The sequence below is a fragment of the Agelaius phoeniceus genome, chromosome 7 (assembly GCF_051311805.1).
Source record: "Agelaius phoeniceus isolate bAgePho1 chromosome 7, bAgePho1.hap1, whole genome shotgun sequence".
Taxonomy (NCBI): Eukaryota; Metazoa; Chordata; class Aves; order Passeriformes; family Icteridae; genus Agelaius; species Agelaius phoeniceus.
This window is the reverse complement of record NC_135271.1, coordinates 30,159,721-30,179,658: the sequence shown is the minus strand read 5'-3', so window position 1 is coordinate 30,179,658 and position 19,938 is coordinate 30,159,721. Positions and strand designations below refer to the sequence as shown.

Genomic DNA, 19,938 nt, shown 5'->3' with positions numbered 1-19,938 from the left:
TTGTTTTTACTCAAGAGTGAGGTTTGTCCCATGCTTTTTGTTTGCTTTGTCCAGCTTGCCATGGACTCTGAATTCAAGGGTTTTAGAATTAATCATCTATGTGGAAATGGTGTGCAAAGCATTTCTGAGCTAGAGTCAGGGGTTGTGACAGCAGGATTTGTTTCCTTTTGTATTTGATAAATCTGCATTGTGTGTCCACCCTAAACTTGTGGGAGGCTGACTTTCATCTTGTGTTATCTGGCTGCTTTGCTTTCAGGGCATATTGTTTGCAGAAGTCTCTTGATTTCTGTACTTGGTGGTGCTTGCAGAGAAAGCATTTAGGTTTGAACTTAGTAGGAACTTGTACTCATACTGAAATAATTTCATCAATTTGAAAAAGCTTTTTGTCTGGAGATTTCCTTTTTTAGTTTATTTCTTTTATCCTGAGTACTTCTTTTTCCTATAAAAATCTTCTTTATCACTATGTGAATTACTTAGACTGTCTCAGTGTTCTTGAATGCATGTTGCTTATGCAGCTGTACAGCTGCTTTTTTGTAGGTGTGCATTTTTCTCTCCCATGTGCAACTGACTTGAAGGAGCTAAAAGTCCATGAAAAAACTCATATCTCCCTTCCATTTCCAATATGGGCTGTGAGCCATAGTACAGGGAGTTGGGCAACCACCTGCAGGAAAGAGCAAAAGAAGGAGGAAATAGACCTCTGAGCACTGGAAAGAAATTCATGTTCTACTAATGCCTTCTTGAGTTTGAAGATGAGTTGATGTTTTAGCCATGACAGCAAAATGTGCAAATGAGACTGTATGCAAAGTCTGTGGGACAGAAGCTGAATTGTTATGAGAGGGCAGAGTTAGTTCAATGGGCCTGTGTAGTGTTGTTGTAACCTCTGCAGGCTTCTGACAACCTTTTTTATTTGGTCCTGCCTTCCCTGTGAGCTCCTAATTGGTCCTGTGTGCTCTGTGTGCTGTTGGGCCCTTTTCTAAGAAGCTGTGGTTGCATGCCAGGCATGCCTTCCCTGTCAGCTGCCCTGCTGCAGCACCCTGTGTGCTCAGTGATGCCATTCCAGGGAATGCACAGTTTGTCACCCGAGTATGTCTGGGCTGGAAACATCTGTCTGAGATCTGCACATTGTACCTGCCTTTAAAGATATTGCAGCAGAGCCAGTTTGAAAAAGTGAACTGGAAGGAGCAGGTTGTTTGAGTTTTTGGGCAGAGTGCTAGGGCCAACATGGGCAAGTAATTTGCATTAAACATAACATTAACAAAGACTGGTGTGGTACAAACTGTATAGGAAATTTGGCTAGCTTGCTTCTTTGAAAACCCCTGCATACAATCTTCTGGCTCCCCTAGAGGCTGCTTTGAGCTGCCAAAATGAACTGGGAAAAGGGTGAAAACCAGGATTGAATAAACTTCTTTTATTGTCCCATTTTTGTAAAAGAGTGGTGCCTGTTCCTGTAAAACTGGGTCAGCAGAAGCACTTGGGATCATACCTTCCACCATCTTTATAGCTAAAAAGCTGGCCTACATCAGTTTAAAAATAAAATTCTCAAAGGAACTTTACCCTAATCAGTCCCTATAACCAGCCTAACTAAGAAGCATTTCTCCTGTTTTAATCATGAGGAAAAAGAGGCAATAAGCTCAAATCTGGGTTACACATTGAGGGTGTGTGTTCCCTGGGTGGTGTGATGGCTGCTAGACTTGTGTACAGTGAGAGAGATTATTAGGCTCAGCTGGGAGGTGGTGCAGTGCAGCAGGAAGGGCTCTGTAAGGAGAACAGGTCATGCTGGGAGGTTTTACACCAGGCTGGCTCTGTGCTGGTCTCTGAGTCCATGTCCCTTTAGTTATTGTAGTGCATCTTCTGGTGTAGTTCCACGTGGAACCAAGGCATCCATGTCACTTGAGGTGGCTCTGCCCAAGCTTGGAACAAGATGGACACATAGGACAAAAGCCTCCTGATCCAAATGAAAGCTGGGGAGTGCATCATGACATACAGCAATACCACCAGATATAAAAGTGCTGGAGAAGCTTGTCCAGGACCCAGAAGCCATTTCAGGGGTGCTGGTTAATTGGGGTGTGTTTGGCTGGTAAGAGCACAGCAGTATCTGTGGTGTGAAGATGGTTCCTCAGGGCACAGATGTCCCCTCGTGGGCACCTCACCGTGCCCCATCAGCACAGCCAGCACAACTTTCTTCATCAGCAGGCAGAAAATTAAGGCCTTAGGAATGGCAGTGCCTTTTAGCAAGGATCCTGCTGGATATGCTTCAGGACAGCATTTGAATGTTCAGCCTTTTCTGTATGCTGAATGAAACATTGACTTCCCAGTAAACAGCTTTACCAGCCCCATATTTTTTATCTAATTTAAACTGCATCTTGTAGTGGGATTATGTTGGTTTCCACCAGCTGACAGATGCAGTCATTTCATTACAGTTTCCTTCCTTTTTTAGCTACATCTTTGGAGGCTATAAAAGCTCAGTTGACCTTTGTGCTCTCTGAATGCATCAGGAGTGAGCACTGCAAAGCTAACCTGGTTTTTAGAGGTTTCTTTTCCAACACTTGTAGTTCAAGTTATGTGGTTACTTCCATTCACTGCCTTTTCATGACCTTTCTGTACACAGTTCCCAATGAGCTGAAAGGTGATAGATTTAGACTTTTTTCTCCCCCACAAATAAAAAAAAAAAAAAGCAGGGGACCACCAATTAAGTCCAAGACGGAGAGTAAAACAACAAACCCTGGCAGTTGTGGCTTGAACTGATTTGCAGGACTGCAGGGGGAATTTTCAATGGCTTTCTCATCCTAGATGGCTCATTAAAATTTCCCAATCAGGGAAAGGTGCCTGAGCTATGTCGGCTCCACACTGATGAATCACCAAACCCCTTGAGAAGGATGCCTTACAGTCTTTTTGCCTTCTATTGATGCATTCTTTAGTTTTGGTCCTCAAAAGGGCAGATTTCACTATGCCATTGAATGTTTTCATTTTTTACCGAGAGTGGCACAATTTGACCTATATCCAAACACAAAGCCTTGAAGTTGGCTCACCATTTCGCCTGATTTTTCCCCACTTCCCTCTCCCTCCATTTGACAAGGTAAGGAGCAGAGCCTCTTCAAAGCCATCTGCTAACTGTGTGAACTATTTTCTAGCCTTGAATATCCAAACTGAGATGTATTTTAATGCTATTATTTAAATGTGTAGTGGCAAAGGTAATATACTATTAAGGCTACTTTAAAGTGACATTGTGACCAACTGTTCATGTGGAGAAGCCCAGGCCAGCAAAATGCAGGCAGTACAAAAAATCAGTACTGAAATAGTTGTAACTGGAATGTGGTTTCACAAGTGCTTGAGACCATTTCTGCTGCTTGTTCCTCCCCACCCTCCCACTATATCAATGCTCATAAATTCTTTCTTTACTTTCTTAAAAATAAAGCAAGAGCCAAGGTATAACATTTGAAATTTCAGCTCTACAGTTTTTCAGTCATTTATATTCTCCATGCTCTGTAGGTATTTTAACCCACTTCACTAAGTAAAAATGGAGGAGGAATTGGTTTTATCTAACCCTCCCTTTGCAAAATAATCACAGGTACCTTGACTTTCTAACATGGGGTTATTTGTCCTTATCTCAAAACCTCATCTTCTAAATCCTCCCTCTTTAATTCCATTTCAAAGCACAATGCTTTCAGTACTAAAGACTAATAGTTAATGCAAGAATCAGAGTAGCTGTGTTCATGTGCTATTTTCATAAATTTGTTCCTATTCTATCAAGTACTCAGTGAGGGGACACAAAAGATTACCTAAGCTGTAAAATACCACAGCCACATTAAAATATTGTCACCACCATTGAGAACAGAATATTCTAGTCTGCTAAGAAGGTGGATCAGTGCAGGTGATCCGAGCTCCTGGTATTATCTTCCAAAGACTCTTTTCAGGACCATGTATTGTTTTTGCATCAGGTGGAGCTGGTATAACTCCATCATCTCCACTGGGATTGCTCCAGGAGCTGTAGTATCCATATGTGACTGGAGTCGAACTCAAGCCAAGACCTTTAAAAATCCTTGTGTAGACAGTGCTAGACCAGGGATTCCTATTAGAAATTATTTCATAGCCGTGAAGAGACATAGACTTTTCAGGTAGGTATTTTGTTCACTTGACTTTCTAGACTTTTTAACCTAAAGATTTATTTTTATACCTTGGCCACTGAATTAACTTGCTACCTTCCACACGTTATCTCTCACATACTGCAGACAGGTCTGCAGAAGCACAGACAGGTTCCCAGTGATCTGTAGGCTTGGCATGTGCAATCCAGACAAAAGCCTGGAAGAGAAGCCTTTGTTCCCAGCAGAACAGTGGCCCTGCCATGCCTTTCCTGAGCTCCTGAGCACCCTTGTTCCCTCAGCCAATGTCCTGCAGAGCTGCAAGTCCCCAGAGTGTGAGCAGGCACTCCACATGCTGCACTGGGGACATGGTGTCCCCATGGCTCCAGCTCGTTGTCCCCACGAGTGGTCCACAGGAAATGCCACTGCAGGAGGCAGTGTGTACAGGAGGGCACCCATGCAGCCCTCAGGGAAGGGACTCCTTTTTCATGCTTCCACCTTTACCATCCCACTGTTGCAAGGAGGCTGCTCATGTGGATGATGCCTGCGACTGCAACACCCCCGTTTGCTTCTGATCCCATGGCAGGGGCAGCTCTTGGTAAATGCTGGGGTATCACTGAGCTCTTGCCTTGCCTGCTGCAAGCCCCTGTTCTCAGGGCACACACAGCAGTGCCTGGTACTTCCCATTATGTGCCACTCTGTTGTGCACACAGCTCCACAGCCCTGGATGTTGAAGGGCACTGCCAGGGGACAGATATTTTTGGTAGTGCTGGCTGCTCTATGTAACTGTTAAGGGGCCTCGTGCTTCTCCAGGCAAAGCTGCAGCCAGTCAGTGCCTGCTGCCTTGCAGGGGAGTAAGGGCTCCAGCTTGCAGGAGGCACCCAGGCAACTGATAACATAAATATATCTTCCTCTTGCTTTGTTTCTGTACATTTTAAGACCATCTCTCTCGCAAGGCCTCCCCTCCGCCCCTCTTTTTTTCTGCCTGCACAGCTGAAACAAAACCAGCGGTGGAGCCACCTTCTCTTGCTGGAGCCTGGCTGGCAGCAGCCTGCCCTGACCTGAGACACCAGCCATTGTTAAGGGTATAACACATTTACATATTTTGCAATAAAACATCAGTTATTTGCATTACTGTGTCAAGTTTTATTTGATTCTTTCACCTAAAAATGACTCATTTTCCTTTCTTGTATTTTAAAAACCAACTACTCTAAGCTTGTTTGAGAATAATCAAAAATTGCCCATTTAGCTAGAAGTCATTTTCTTTTCAAAAGGCAAATGTTATTTAATCTTTCAGCTGTTCATTGTGCCATCATAAATACTTTCTTTTCAGCACAGTTGTGGGGACTGAAATGAGCCCACTAATTGCCTCCCATTTCGACTGACATGTGGTGGTTTAGTGGAAAGAGAACACAGCGGGGAGAAGGAAATAGGAGGCTGAGAAAATGAGAGCTAATTATTTTCACTGCCTCATGTCAGGCTCTGTGTCAGCCTTGTTTTTACAAACTGGAAGGTTTAGCACTAAATAAAACAAACTGGCGTCATGTTTTTATATACTGGCAGTGTCATGGAAGCAGCTGCACATCTCAAAGACAATATAATGCCTGCATTCGCATGGACACCATCTGACAGCCACTGTGAGCCACTGCTAATGAGGATATCACAGTGGTGCCAAGTGAAAGGTGCTGAATTATGTATGATTCTTCATCAGTGCAGCAATAGTCCTGTACATCATTATGAGACATTGTTTTGCTGAAGAGATTAAAACATTCTTAGTTCCAGACCCTGCAACCTATACATGCTACAAGAGGTTATTAATGGAATTTTTAGGGAGAGTTTCTTGTGGATTTCTTTTTGGTTAAAAATATCTCATGGGACAAAGCTGTGGTGGGTCATGACACTATACATATAAAGAAGAGAAGCAAATTAACTATAATTGTGTTATCTTCCTTTAAATCCAGTATAATAAAATATAGTGTAGCAGGGTGATACATAATGATAAATAACCCAAGTGCTGTCACTAGATGTTCAACTCTAATGCCTTTAAAACAGCAGGTTTCAGCAGCTGAGATAGATAATAGCTAAGAATGTAAAGGAGCTTCTGGGGACCTAAATCATCAACATGCTACTACTTTTAGTAACAGCATGGCCAACATTTTTTTCTTATTTGTTTCATCCTGCGCTACATCTTACTTTTCTTCTAATATCCAGTTATCTGCTGCAATGCCATTTCCATTTTTATTTCAATCTTTAAAAAACAAAAAAGTTTATTGCAACCACTGATTTTAAAATGAATCCTTGATTTGGGCCCCCTTGAAAAATGAAGTGCCTCCCTAGCCAAGGTTTTAAACTGTTGTTGCAGGATATGTGTTTGCTGTTTAGAGCCTGTGCCTGATCTTTTTCATTTCCCTTTCAGGTTTTTTTTGCAGACATAAACGCATATGGGGTTAAAGGAGTATTGTCACCACAGTAAGCTGGAGACTTAATTTTTAACGTGTTCTTACTTCCTGTTTCAAAGAGAAAGAAGCAGCTCAAATACATGTGTGATTTGCTTTTCTTTTCTACAGTAATTTTGAGAGGCTGTTGATTTATTGCCTTTGTCAAAGTGTTATTTGGAAATGTTTTCACACAGAGTTTTGCACGTTGTGCCTTTCAGTTCTGAAACTAGATAATTTTGTAAAACAAAAAGCTGATTTTTTAAATTTAGATCAAAATCAAGTAGGTAGATATTGGGAGGTATTTTAATGCTTGAATGACAAGATATCCAGGGAAGTCTCTTTGAAGGACTTATGTAAGCATATCTATCAAGCAGACACATTGAACAAGCCATTTCCAAGTTATTTTCCCACATATGGCTGGCACGAAATGTAGTTTTGATCTAAGAAGTCATATGGCTACAGTTCATCAAAGAATCGAAATTCATATGCTTGGTTTTTCTGGCCAAATTTTTGCTTAAATGGATGAGTATCTCCTATTATAAGAATCTGGAACTCCATTAGAAAACAGGGAAGTATGTCCCTTCCTTTCTACAGCACACAAATCTCGCATTTACTGTTTGGTTGAACAGAATGGTTACTAGGTTTGTAAGACAAGTAATGACCTACTGATCTTAGGTATTTGCTAAGTGCCTTGATTTTAAAGTCACCTGCCTGCTCCCTTTTCCATTTCCTTCCTTCCTTCCTTCCTTCCTTCCTTCCTTCCTTCCTTCCTTCCTTCCTTCCTTCCGCCACTTCCGCCACTTCCGCCACTTCCGCCACTTCCGCCACTTCCGCCACTTCCGCCACTTCCGCCACTTCCGCCACTTCCTTCCATTCCTTCCTTCCTTCCTTCCACCGCTTCCACCACTTCCACCACTTCCTTCCTTCTGCCACTTCCTTCCTTCCACCACTTCCTTCCTTCATTCCGCCACTTCCTTCTGCCACTTCCTTCCTTCTGCCACTTCCTTCCGCCACTGCCTTCCTCCCTCCCTCCCTCCCTCCCTTTTAATATATTTTCCCTTTTCCTCCCAACATCCCCTTGCCTCTCACTCTCCTCTCTCTCATTCTCCCTTTCCCCTTTACAGTAATGATTTTCTAATAACACAAAATGAAAACCTTTCCAAATAAAATGAGGCATGTATTTTTGACGGACCACAGCAGGTATCCTGTTATGGTATCTTGGTATCTGCACGGTCTGGCTGGAAAGGGCTCCAAAGAGGATCTAAAGGTTTGGGGACTGGATTTGAGGGACAGGAGAGTGTGTGTTTCTGTGAAGATGCAGTTCAGAGCTGGGGAAGGCAGTGTTTGTGCAGGCCTCAGGTATCCACCCCTGCACAGGGCAGTTTGATCCATGACTGCATGGAGAGGGATGCTGCCTGTGCAGCAGACCTGGCAAGGGGACAGGCAGTGGCAGTGCCCACCCCCTGCCAGACCCTGGATGATTTATTGATTGTTATTGATATTAATGACATTATTGATAATAATGATATTATTATTGATTTATTTTGTTTATTAAAATGAGATCATATTTGTCAGATCTAGTCTGCAGGGAAATGTGAGTGCCCAGCACAAAATCCTGAGTCAGGAGGGCATGGGAGCCCTGGCACAAGGTGCAGCTCTAGCTCTCAAATGCTTGGCACTGGTATTACTCAGAGATGGCAGGAGATGGAGGATAGTACTTTATGTTGATTTTTTTTTCTTTTCTTGGCTCTGGTGTTTTTGTAAAACTTAGAAATATCATCAAGCATCTTGTCTCTAACCTCAGGTTTGATTTGCACTACTATGAATCTCCTGCAAAAAAGTCTGGCCACAAGAACATTGGGCAGGGAGAGGAGCACAGTTCGAGAGATGAGAAGGAGTCAGAGACAATTCACTTTGCTGTTGCTGTTCTGTTTCAAAGCACGTGCCCTCCTCATGTCAGAGCCAGTGCACAGTGCTGAACCTGCCTGGGACAGGATAGGCATTTCCATGGGTCAGCTCACAAGTGTAAAAAACAGGACATAAAAGAGATGTGCAAGGAGATATAGTCTGTGATTAGGAAATGGAGGCACAGGGTGACTTCAGCACCTGAGCAGGTTGCACAGGAAGCCAGTAGCAGAACTGGAAACTGAACTTGGTGCCTCTGAGTCTTGGTTGGTGCCCTGACCACTGAACTGCAGTTCCCATCGCTCAAACTCACACCAGGGCAGTGCGAAAACCAACTCGCATGGCCTGTCTATATAATGCTCTCTGCTTGTAAAATGTGGAAGCTTTCAAAGCAGACAGATGGATACACAGGGCCAAATGCTGTCATAAACATAATTTCTTGTTGCAGTTCATAAATAATTATATTTCAGTTTTCTTTTATTTGGAATTGCCAATTCAATGTGTGATGGAAAGCTTTGAGCTTTCTGAGGGCAGAGCTCCTGCGTTACACTTGTGAGAGACACACGTGCAGACACCACAGATGCACCACCTGTGCAAATGGGTAACTTTTAGGCTGCTATACGTTTGTCTGTGCAAATAACTGCTTACACAAGCCCGTGGCCCTGAGTGTCCATCTGTGTCCCCACTGAAAGTTTTTCTGAGCAAAACCAAGGTGAAAACTACCTTCTGCAAGCGCTGAGCCCACACCTGCCTTACAGGTGGCATGTGGCAGACACAGACCCCTGAACCGTGGGCACATCTGGAGGAGCTTCTGGCATTGTGAAGGGAAGATTCCCTCCTTCCTGTATGGAGGTGGAGACACTCTGCTTCAGTGGCAGAGTGGTCCTTCAGGGGACTGATTTTTGGAGGAGCTCAGTGCACTGCACAGTATTTCATCCCCAAAGCACCTGGCAGGCAGACAGCAAATGTTGGCTGGTTTGCACCATGGACAGGCAGTCTCTGGTCCCCAGTGGGAGCCTCCCTGGCCACAGACACAAACCCCAGCTCCAGCACTCAGTCCATGTGGGATGTCCTGCAGGATGCTGCCAGTTGTCACTGTTCAGATCAGGGGATTAAGGATATCTTTTATTGCTGTGGTTTATTAGACTCACTGTGATTATTTTCTTAGCTGAGCTTCTTTATCATTAAAATGCAGTTGGAGGCAAGCAGAAGTTGAGGATGCTCAGTGCCTCACTGGGCTCTCAGTATCTGAAATAACTGGGCTGTGATAACAAGCTCATCCTTTGGCCCATTATTTGAGTGATTGTCTTGAAGGTGTTGCACAGGCTTTGTCCATTCATTCCTGGCTTCACTGGGACAATGTCCTTGTGCCTGGCTGCCAGCTCTGGCTGTGACCCCAAGTGGTGGCTCCCATCACTGCCCTGTCCCTCCACTGCCCTGGGGTGTGCAGAGCTCCCAAGCCACATGCTCCAGCAGGCAGTCTGTCCAGGTGAGGCCATTCAGGGACACCACACCTGAGAAGATATCCAGACCTATCAAGGTGGCAGCTGCCTCACAGGGTGAGCTGAGAGAAGAGGGAACAAGACAATGAGAGTTTTCCATTATCAACACTGTACTGCAAACATGTATAAAATGTGTACATGCCCCTTAACTTTCTCACTGGGTTATTTCTTCCCTTCATATATTGAGGATTAGATTTCGGTTGTTTCGGCTTTCAGTTTTGTTTCATTTTGGGTTTTGTTGTTGGGTTTTCTTTTCCTATTTGTATTCTAACAATCCAGCACTCTTTTTTTTTATTATTCATAGGATTGTAAATGGAAAATGTACATGGAGATGGACGGGGATGAAATTGCAATAACCTACATAAAAGATGTGACATTCAACACTAACCTACCTGATGTAGAGATTTTAAAGATGACAAAGGTATTTACAGCCTTAAAGCTTTCAGGAATTCACAGATCTCAAACAAAGACATTAAAATACCACAGCAGTCGACTTTTGTGCTTGCAGAAGCTCAATCTCTTGACAGCTTTTAAATAAAATGCACATTTTAAATAGAATTGTATCATAATAGGAGTTAGGTATTTTGGTTCTCCTTTAAGCTGACAATAATGTTTACAATAGAAAAATAAGAGAAGGAACTAATTTATATTTTCTTGTTTTAATTCCATGTTATATCCTCTGAATGTTCCAAAAATTGCTTTATTTTTCAAGAGAAGAAACCAATTTAAATGTTCCAGAAACCTCATGCGATTTGTCTGAGGGGTTTTGTCATTTTTTTTCTCTCTTTCTTTTTTCTTCTCTCTCTCTTTTTTTTTTTTTTTTTTTTTTTTTGTGGTTTTAGAACTTTTATCTGGTTCTAAAACTCTCTCTTTCATGCACCAGTGAATTGCAAAGACTGAAATCCATCGCAGACAGTACAGCACTGAACATCTGCAATTCATTGGCACTGAGCATTTTACCCTGTGTCAGAACCTGCCTGTAAATATTTGCCAGTAAGCATTTAGACTGCTTTTCCCTAAGGAACAGAAGTTTTGTTGATGCAGAGGGCATTTTGTTAGCTATTATTTTAATTGTTTGTTTTTATTAATATGCTCCACTTGATAATAGCTAACAAAATAAATTTCTAACTGAAAAAATATACAGCTTGATTGCCAATTAGAATGCTGCTCTAATGTGCACTGGTAAAAACACCCAAACTCTTGAGTGCTTTTAACTGTGAATTTTTGTGGCAAAATTGGGGGGGAAACTTTTAGTCATTTTTTCCTTTAGAAAAACAGATTGTCAACAGTCAGAATTTTAAGGAAAATGTGATATAGGTGTATTTGCCAAAAAATATTCTAATATTTAATTAATGCTAATGCTATTTTTATGGTTAGTCATTTCTGGAACAACACTTGTGATTTTTTTTTTTTTGTTATTATTACTGTTCTTATTACTATCATTAGTTTTCTGTCTAATTTTAATCTTGGACATTTCAATTTTTCCTTTAAAAAAGGCATGAAGTTAATTAAACTAACAACTAGATACAGTAAGATTAACTTTTCACATACTTCAACATTTTTATATTTGTCAAGAAATATCTTTGAGAATCTCTAGATATTTGTTCTTGCTTTCCTCTGTAAATCTAGCAGAAGAAAAAGCGTACACGCACAAAATTGAAAAAGGTTCATGCCCCCCTGAAAATATTCCATGTTGTCTCATCTGCTGTGTGTTTTGTATGGAAATCTCTTCTCAGTTTCCTTTTGTAAACCAGGATGTAAATATTTCAAAATTATACTGCTTTGTCTCACAGAATTTTAAGGAAAGTATTGATGTTAGCAATATAGGAATGAATGAAAAGAGGCAAATATAAATCCCTTCTGGGTGATTTAGAAACAAGTTGGGAGATGAAGAGCACCTTATAAAACTCCCACCATGTTTTTTCCAGCCACCTTTTGTAATGGAGAAATGGATTGTGGGCATAGAAGAGCACCAGTCTGTAGAATGTGTTGTTACGTATGAGGTAAGCTCTAAGAAACAAATAAAATAGTTGATCCAAGACAAAACCTACACAGGAGGTGTGGAATAACATCCTCTGGCTTTGTTATAGCCTATAATCAAGTTCTCAGCAGCCTGTAATTAGTTGTAAAATATAAAGTTCAGAGCAAAAGCTGAATGAAGTTTACAGAGACAATGGCCTCAGACTGCTGCCTGGGATGATCCTTCCTCCCAAGGATGAAAGCTCCTTTTGCTTGAAGTGTAATGGTCAGTGTTGCTTGCATTATTTAAAGAGGCTGGTTTTTCTCTTTTCAATGATGTGCTAATTAGGAGAGCAGAAAAGAAATAGAAAAAAAAAAAAAAAGATAAATCAAGAATAAGATAAAATAAAACCCAGAATACAATTTGATGTGATAGAAATTAGTTTTGTAAAAAAAGTTTGCAGTTACTTACAATACTGATTTTTTAAAGACTAACTCTGTATGTCAGAAGAAGGTTAATAAATGAGATTCCAGCTCTGTCCTGACCAAGCATTCAGGCAGTGATGGAGCGATGGGGAAATCCTGGACCTTGCTTGCTTTTGCCAGAAGTAAAGTAGTTTTCTTTCAGGCTGAAGTTTCTCTCAGGGGTCATAGGTCCTTAACAGCAAACTGAAGGATACTCCAGGAAAATTTTGTTTGGGATCCCCCTGCAAAAATACCTTAGTCCTACCTCTTTTAGTAGAAAGCAGTGCACATTTGATCCTCATTAACAGAACTAATAAAATGTATTTTTGTGTTTTAGAGGAAGGCCTTCAGATCTTTCCTCCGCAGGGTACAAGAATTGAAGCAGTTATTCACTACCACATTTTTAGCATAATCACAAGTACCAGCCAAAATTATCTCGAGTCTAAAAATATTTGAGAACTAGCTAAGTGGTTTTGCAAAACAGGCTCTATATTGAAACAACTGCTGCCACCCAGGCACTAGTGGAAGTTCCCTCATAGGGGAGTTTGGTGTGTTGTGTGTTTGTTGTTACATCCTCACACTTGTTGTGTCCTTCCTGAGCAGAGTGATGTTAGAGCTCCCAAAAGCACAAGGCACATCCAGGCTATCTGCTGGAGCAAGCTGAAAGCACAGGATGAGGTTGAGGCAGTACAGCTCCTGATACAGACCTCGCTGCCCAGTTCGGAGGGGAATTCACGGAGCAGATCTGACTCGGGTAAGTCAACACACGTGAACTTTATTGCTGACATGGGCAGGGCATGTATGGGGAGGACAGCAAGAAGTCAATGCATGTCACCCACTCAGCTTGGTGTCACCTGCAGGTGTGCTGAGGGTGCACTCAATCCCTCTGTATGTCAGTGATGAAGATTATAAATAGCACTGGTCCCAACATGGACCCTCAGGGACACCACTTGCTCCTGATGTACACCAGGACTCTGAGCTGTTGACCTCTGGATGCAACCATTCAACCAATTCCTTATCCTAACAGTCCATTCTCAAATCCATCTCTGACCAGTTTAGAGAGGAGAATGTTGGGGATCATGTCAAAGGCTTTAGAGAAGTCCAGATAAATGACATCTGTAGCTCTTCCCTTGTCCACTGATGTTAAGATCAGGAAGCTCCCCCAGTCCTCATCCTGTTGTCCATTGACTTAATAGGTGTGGGAAGAGAGGCTGACATTGAAGATTGAGACAAAGCCTTCTCCCCATCTGTTGTTACCAGTTTTCCAGTGCTGTTTATTGGGGGGTACCCCTTCTTTGAAGTTCTTATTTTGTTAACATAGCTGAAACCCTTCTTGTTATTCTTTGCATCCCTTGCCAGGTTCAGTTTCAGCTTTGTTTTGCCCTTCCTCACTAGATCCCTATACAAACAAACTTCATATCTATACTTTTCCCAGGCTACCTGTCCTTGTTTCCACTTCCTGTGCATTTGCTTTTTCCCCCTTACTTTTACCAGCACTTCCATACTCAGACACACCAGTCTCTTACCTTCTTTGTCCAGTTTCTTGCTCCTGGAGAGCTCTTGCACTCTCTGAAAGACTTCCTTAAAGATCTGTCAGCTCTATTCCACTCCCTTGTCCCCAGGGGATCCTTTCCTTATGTCCTTGAGGAGCTGGAAGTCTGTTTTCCTAAAATTCATGGGCCTAACTACCCAACCCATGTCCCTCAGGACTGCAAACACTACCAATGCATGGTCATTGCAGCACAGGCTGCCTCCAGTCTTGATGTCACTGATTAACTTGCTTACATTGGTGGCCATCAGATCCATTTTTCCCCCTGGCAGAGCTGCCTGTTGCCTGTCTCTGAAGGGTAAGGGGGATGCCCTGTATGCTCCTGTAGGAAGCAGGCTGGAAGGAGTCCATGGTGATAAGCTCACACTGCACTGGAGTGCTTTGGCCAGCTCTTCCCTCCCACCCTTAGCCACCCAGCACACAGCTTTGCACAGATGTGCTGCTTGGACAAAGGGCCCCTCCTGTTAGAGATGTGTGGGTGCTCTTGCTCTGGCCAGGGCTCTTGCAGGGGGACACACATACTGAGGCTGCAGCCTCAGAGACAAGGAGTCCCCTGTGGATGATGCACTGTTTTGACAAGTACAATACTGCCAGCCTGGCAGGCCCAAGTGCTCCTGACATCCTGCTCTTCTCTGAGGAATTGTGGAAATCTTCCCACAGCATTCTTCTTCCACAGCTCAGCTTGCCCATTTGAGCCAGCCCTGGCTCATCATTGTCTGACCTCTGGAATGGTGTTTGTTATGGCTTCTGGAGCTTAATTTGTTCAGTGAGGTATGTTTAATAATGCAGTGGGCTCTACAATGCAGTTTTCATTTCCTAATACATTTATGCTGCTGACAGATTCACACTCATCTCAGTTGACTCTAGCACAGTTCTGCCTTTAAGACCTGCTGTTGTTTTTGTAAAGATGTTTGTTAGCCAAGCTGTTTTTCACTTTGAGTTCACGGTAGGGCTACAGAAATGTTTGGGTTGGGACACCTTGTTCCAGCAGTACAGGAACTGGAACAAGATACCAGTGAGCAGAGGAGGAATGTCTCAATTTTTTACACTACTGGCAACTGTAGAAGAATGGCTCTGTAAATTGAGAGGTGCTGGGTTTGGACTGCAGACACATCTAACACGGGTGTACTTATTCCTAAGCAATTATGATCCATTTGCAACACAATTACATTTTATAATGTAAGTGAAACCTAGAACATGTCCTAAAAGATACATCTTTACTCCAGATTAGCTTTGCAGATAGAAGTTACCCTGGTTTTGGGGTGATGAGCCCTGCAGCCATACCAAGTATGGTGTGTATCTTCACAGGTTGGCTCAGCTGCTGTAAACCCAAATGGTTGCTTTTTTTTCAGTGAGTGGTGGGAGAGCTTGTCTGTCCCTTTGGCACACTGGAGGAGTTACATGGAAGCACTAATGTTTTGTCAGCAGCCAATTGAATAGGCACTGTTCAAAGGAGGTGGGTTACCAGCCAGCATGAAAGCTGTGCCTCAGCTCTAGCAAACCTTCTGGCCTGTCTTCCACCTATCCCAGGTTTAAAAGACCACCAAATCCAAGCACAAAGGTAAGGGTAATACCTGTCTAATAGGCTAAAATAACTACCTCTGTGGGCTACCACACAGAGCTCAGTGTACAGAGCTGGTGGGTCAGAGACCACGTGAGGGAGAAGCCCCCCAGCCCATGAGAGGCATGAGAAGCTCCTTCTCCCAGCCCCAGAGGGCACACTGGAGATCCTTGCTGGGCAGCTGGATCCTGGGCTGGCAGCTGCTGTTGGCTGTAAGGAGCAAGGACTGAGCAGCCTGAAGGGAGCCCCTTGTTCAGGGAGATCAGCACTAGTCCCATAGCACATGTGAGGGCCACCTGAGTGTTGATAACAAATGAAGATCCAAACTTGAGTCCTGGGCCTGCTGTTTCCAGGTTTATGAGGTCGGTGATTCACATCCACAGCCTTGGTCGGAGGGCACGGGGGAATGGCAGAGGCAATAGTTTCTAGCAAGTACATGTTGGCATGCATGTTTCTTTTGAAACCAAGACTTTCAAGGAGGTTGAGAAGCAGAGGAGGCAATTCCCATCTGTCTTTCTGTGAAAGAAGGTTCACCTCTGAGTGCAGGTGGAGCTATCTGCTGTGTCAGTGTCATACACACTATGACAGGGAAGACAGTTTCTTTTTGACATACTTGACAATAAGTTGAAGTGATTTAAATCTCTTTGGATTCAAACAAAGTCTGGGGAAAAGAGGAGTTGAAGAGATCATCCATTACATTTTAACAGGAGAAATCCTAATGAGGACAGAGCTGCTATCCAGCTCCCACAAAACTCCCCATGGTCAATGAAGTGTTCCAGCGAGAGGCAGAGAGGGCTATGCTTTCTTGTTGGAATGATATTAGCAATCTTTAAGGACAAATAATTCAAATCTCTCTAGAACAAAATTATTTTAGCTGCTCCCCATGAGTCTTTGGCCAGAGCTGTGGCCTCAGATAAGAGGAAATCCTGTTCTCTGCTCTACCCACAAAGTAGCAAACCAGGCAGCCTTTGCAGTTCAAATGGAAAATTTACAGCTATTGTATTTGCTAAAGGCTTTCATGGAAACCACAGGACTGACTTTCAAAACCACTTCAGTGTGATCTCTGAAAGCTACAACTTTTGTTACAACCCCAGGGCTGTGACAGTAGGTGTAGAGGGAACTGTAATACCCTGAGTTGCTCTCAGTTAAGCACTGTCTGAGCCAGCCTGCCTGAAGCCTAATGCCTCACTGACTTTTCCACATACAGTCAGTTTTCTGCATGAAGCTGGATGCAAAGTAGATTGAATTCTGAATTTTCAGTAGCAACAACAACTAAAGTAGCTCTGGTTTTTAATGGTGTGTAGCAGTTTGAAAAGAAATTGGAGGCAGAGGAGGTGAATATGGCTGCTGCAGCTGGGATTTGCACTGGCTCTGCACTGCTTCCTCTGTGCTGGGCTGTGAACAGCACGGCTGTGCCAGCTGGGATGGGTGCAGCTGGAAGGCAGTGTTGCAGCAGTACCTTGGGGTGACCTCTGTGTCAGCTCCAGAGGTCTCCAGGCTCTTTTCTAATGAAAGCTGTGGAGAAATCTGCTGAGGCTGCCAAGAGCATCACAGGGCATGTTTAAAACCAGGTTGGGTTCAAATGACCAGAAGGCACTTGGGGGTGGGAACCCACCTGAACAGCCAGGTGGATGGCTCAGTAACCGTCTTCTAGTCTAAGCTCCGTAATCTGCAGTGGCATCAGAAATATTTGTATCAGTTGTTATTTTAAAAGCCCAACATTATGTTCAAGCATAACATTGAACATACTCAAATCTAGGACTATTTGCTGCAAGGCTGGGAGGGGAAGGGTGGTTTGAGGTTCTTCTGAGAGAAACCCTGGTACGTAACCTCACACCTTCGGTAAACCTGAGAGCGGTTTTCCATGGATTCACAGAAAGCTGACTCTGTTTCCCTTCCCTCGCCAGGCACTGACAGTCAGTGGATGCAGACCCTGCGCATGCAGCAGCTAGCAAAGGCCATTTCCCTGCAGCACGGCCACCCGCACAGCCCGAGCACGGTCACGCACTACCTGCCCTACCTGCGCAGCCAGGACTCGTACGCCGCGGCCGTCCGGAGGACGCGCGCTCCCGTCAGCCAGCAGCTCACGTCCATCAGCCACTCGAGGAACTCCTCTCCCCTATCGCACAGCTTGATGAGAAACCTTTCCAATCTGCACTTGAACTCAAAAGGCAGCAGCGCCTCCAGCACGGCCTCTGACACCCCTTCAGAGAGGGACAGGTCTGCCGGCCAGGGCAGGACGGCCTCGCACGGCGGCGCCTCCCGCAGCTCCTCGGGCGGGCGGCGCAGCGGGACCGGCTCCCCGGTGCCCCCGCGGCCCTCGGCAAGGCCCGGCAGGACTGCTCTGCCCGCGGGCCCCCCGGCTTCCCAGCACCGCAGGTACCCCCGCGCCCCTCCGCAGCCCTCGGCCATCCCTGGCATGCCCCCACAGGGTGACGGCGAGCCCAGGAGGGGCGAAGGGGAGAGCAGAGCCAGCGAGGGCGGGTGGATAAAGGTGCAGCACGCAAGGAAACCCCACAGGCAAGCTGCCGGCAAGCCGGGAAAGGAGAGAGCCAGGGGGAGCTGGCGGGGCCGGAGGACGTTCTGAGAGGAAATTGGCCCTTTATTTAACTGAACGTTCAACCTAGAGAAGATATGCCTGCTCCTGTTCAATTTGCTGCGCCGAAGCTGGTACCTGGGGCCTGCCAGCGGACAGGGAGAGCTGCCACCTCTCCTCCGGTCATTGTCAGCACCAAGGGATTTAATTTGGTTTTCTCCCCTCTGTTTGGCTGCTCATGTTCTCAGCTGACTGGACATCCACTCATTTGCTTAATATGTCAAAAATAAAATCCGTAAGGCACAACCAGGTGCCACAGTGAAAGGCTCTCAGTTTCATCCTTGGGAGAGTTGTGCTGTTACCTCTCTCCTCACCTCACTTTGCTTCTAAGTGCTGAGTCCAGCTCTAAGCAGGGTCTTCTCACCCCTTGTCTAGTCTGCTTCTGCCAGGGCTATAGGAAGAGGTATATATTTCAGCGTAGTCTGAAAAAAGGGGACACAAGGACAGTTTTCTTCAGGTCCACTTTAGTAGCTTCACTTCTCCACTTCTCCTTCTCAGGAATTTCTTACTTTGTTCCTTAATAAAAGCCCCAACATTAGTTACCCAACACCACTGAGCACACTCTGTCACGTACGCAGTTGTCTTAATCAGAAGGAGAATCAAAAACTAGGCTTTATTCTTTTGGGGAAAAAAAAATTAAAATAGAGTGAGAAGAAGGCATTGCCTTTATCATAGTTACAACTAACCCCACTGAGGTCTATAATAATATTTATCCCTGTGCAGCTGGTATTTTTTAATTGAATTTTTAAATGTGGCCAGACTGTGTCACTTTTGTCTTTCAGTATTCAGGTAGTAAAGACAAGGTCAGCAAAGTTTCTGATTAATGTGGTCTTTAGCTCTGCTGAGAACAAAGACACAGCTTAGACTCAGTTGGCGTCAGAAAGTTTCTTCGTGGCCTTTTCACTCCAAGTTGATTTTACACAATTAAAAAGGAGAAAAAAAAGTTTGGGTTTCACAAGATGCAAGAGAGAAAAAAAGGAAGAAACAGATAAAGGAAGCTGAACCCAAAGCATTGCATGGTACCCTCTGAAAGCCAAGGAACTGTAAATTAGAGATGCCTTTGAACAGGGTGCTGCACAGCACCCATCCCTTGCTGGCACACCATGGTGAGCGATGCTGGCAGAGCTGCAGGCACGTCACCTGCTCAGGGTGAGGGGGTATCACCACAGCCCTGTCACTGGATGGTCTAAAGGACATGTAAAGTCCCTGCTCCACACAAAGGCCACTCCTGTGGGTACTTGCAGCTCTCCTTTTTCTGATTGCCACAAGCCCCAGTGAGGGCTGAGCCCTGGGGTGAGTTTCCAATACCTACCAGAGTGGACTGGGACTCACATTTCATGAATTCAGGACAGATCCACCAAAACCAATGGAGCAAGACACAAATGCCACCAGGTATCAGGATTTGGATTTCTGTCACTCAAGTGCCTTTTCCTCTGACAACAGTTTAGAGCAGAAAAAATATAAGCTTTACCTTGAAGTGAATTCAGCTGCATGTGATGCCCTTTGGTATCAAAGTTTGCCATTTTCTTGTTGGCTTCAAACTGGCTGAAAGCTAGTTACCCAGCTTCTGACCCTGGCTTACTGAGCCTGACAACTAATTTGAGGGACATGGACAATCTAGCACTGGATGTTTCTCTGTCACAAGCAGGGGACTGGGATTTTGTCTAGGTTGGGGATCCTTCCCTGACATTTCTTGCCATGACTAAAATGGGCTGTAGGATACCAACTGAGAGTAGTTGCTCAGAATGTGCTTGTGTAACTAAAATTTGGATATGTATCTCAGGAATCACAGTTGGGCCTGTACAAATCCTAAGAAAGAGATTGCAAGAGTTTGGGAGGTCACCTTCCTCTCCTAGGGCGATCAGGATGGCGGTGCAGTTGTAC

The 19,938-nt window shown here is 44.3% G+C and overlaps 1 protein-coding gene across 1 annotated transcript in view; it reads left to right on the top strand.

The window, feature by feature from the left end:
• Window positions 1-18,318, top strand: part of MAP3K20 (mitogen-activated protein kinase kinase kinase 20) — a 90,432-nt gene extending 72,114 nt beyond the window's left edge. The window contains exons 16-19 of the mRNA XM_054636021.2: window positions 10,229-10,345; window positions 11,853-11,927; window positions 12,952-13,102; window positions 17,366-18,318. Of these exons, the coding sequence (XP_054491996.1) occupies window positions 10,229-10,345; window positions 11,853-11,927; window positions 12,952-13,102; window positions 17,366-18,045 (1,023 nt within the window). The 3' untranslated portion in view covers window positions 18,046-18,318. The remainder of the gene's footprint in view (window positions 1-10,228; window positions 10,346-11,852; window positions 11,928-12,951; window positions 13,103-17,365) is intronic.
• The last annotated feature ends 1,620 nt before the right edge of the window (window positions 18,319-19,938 follow it).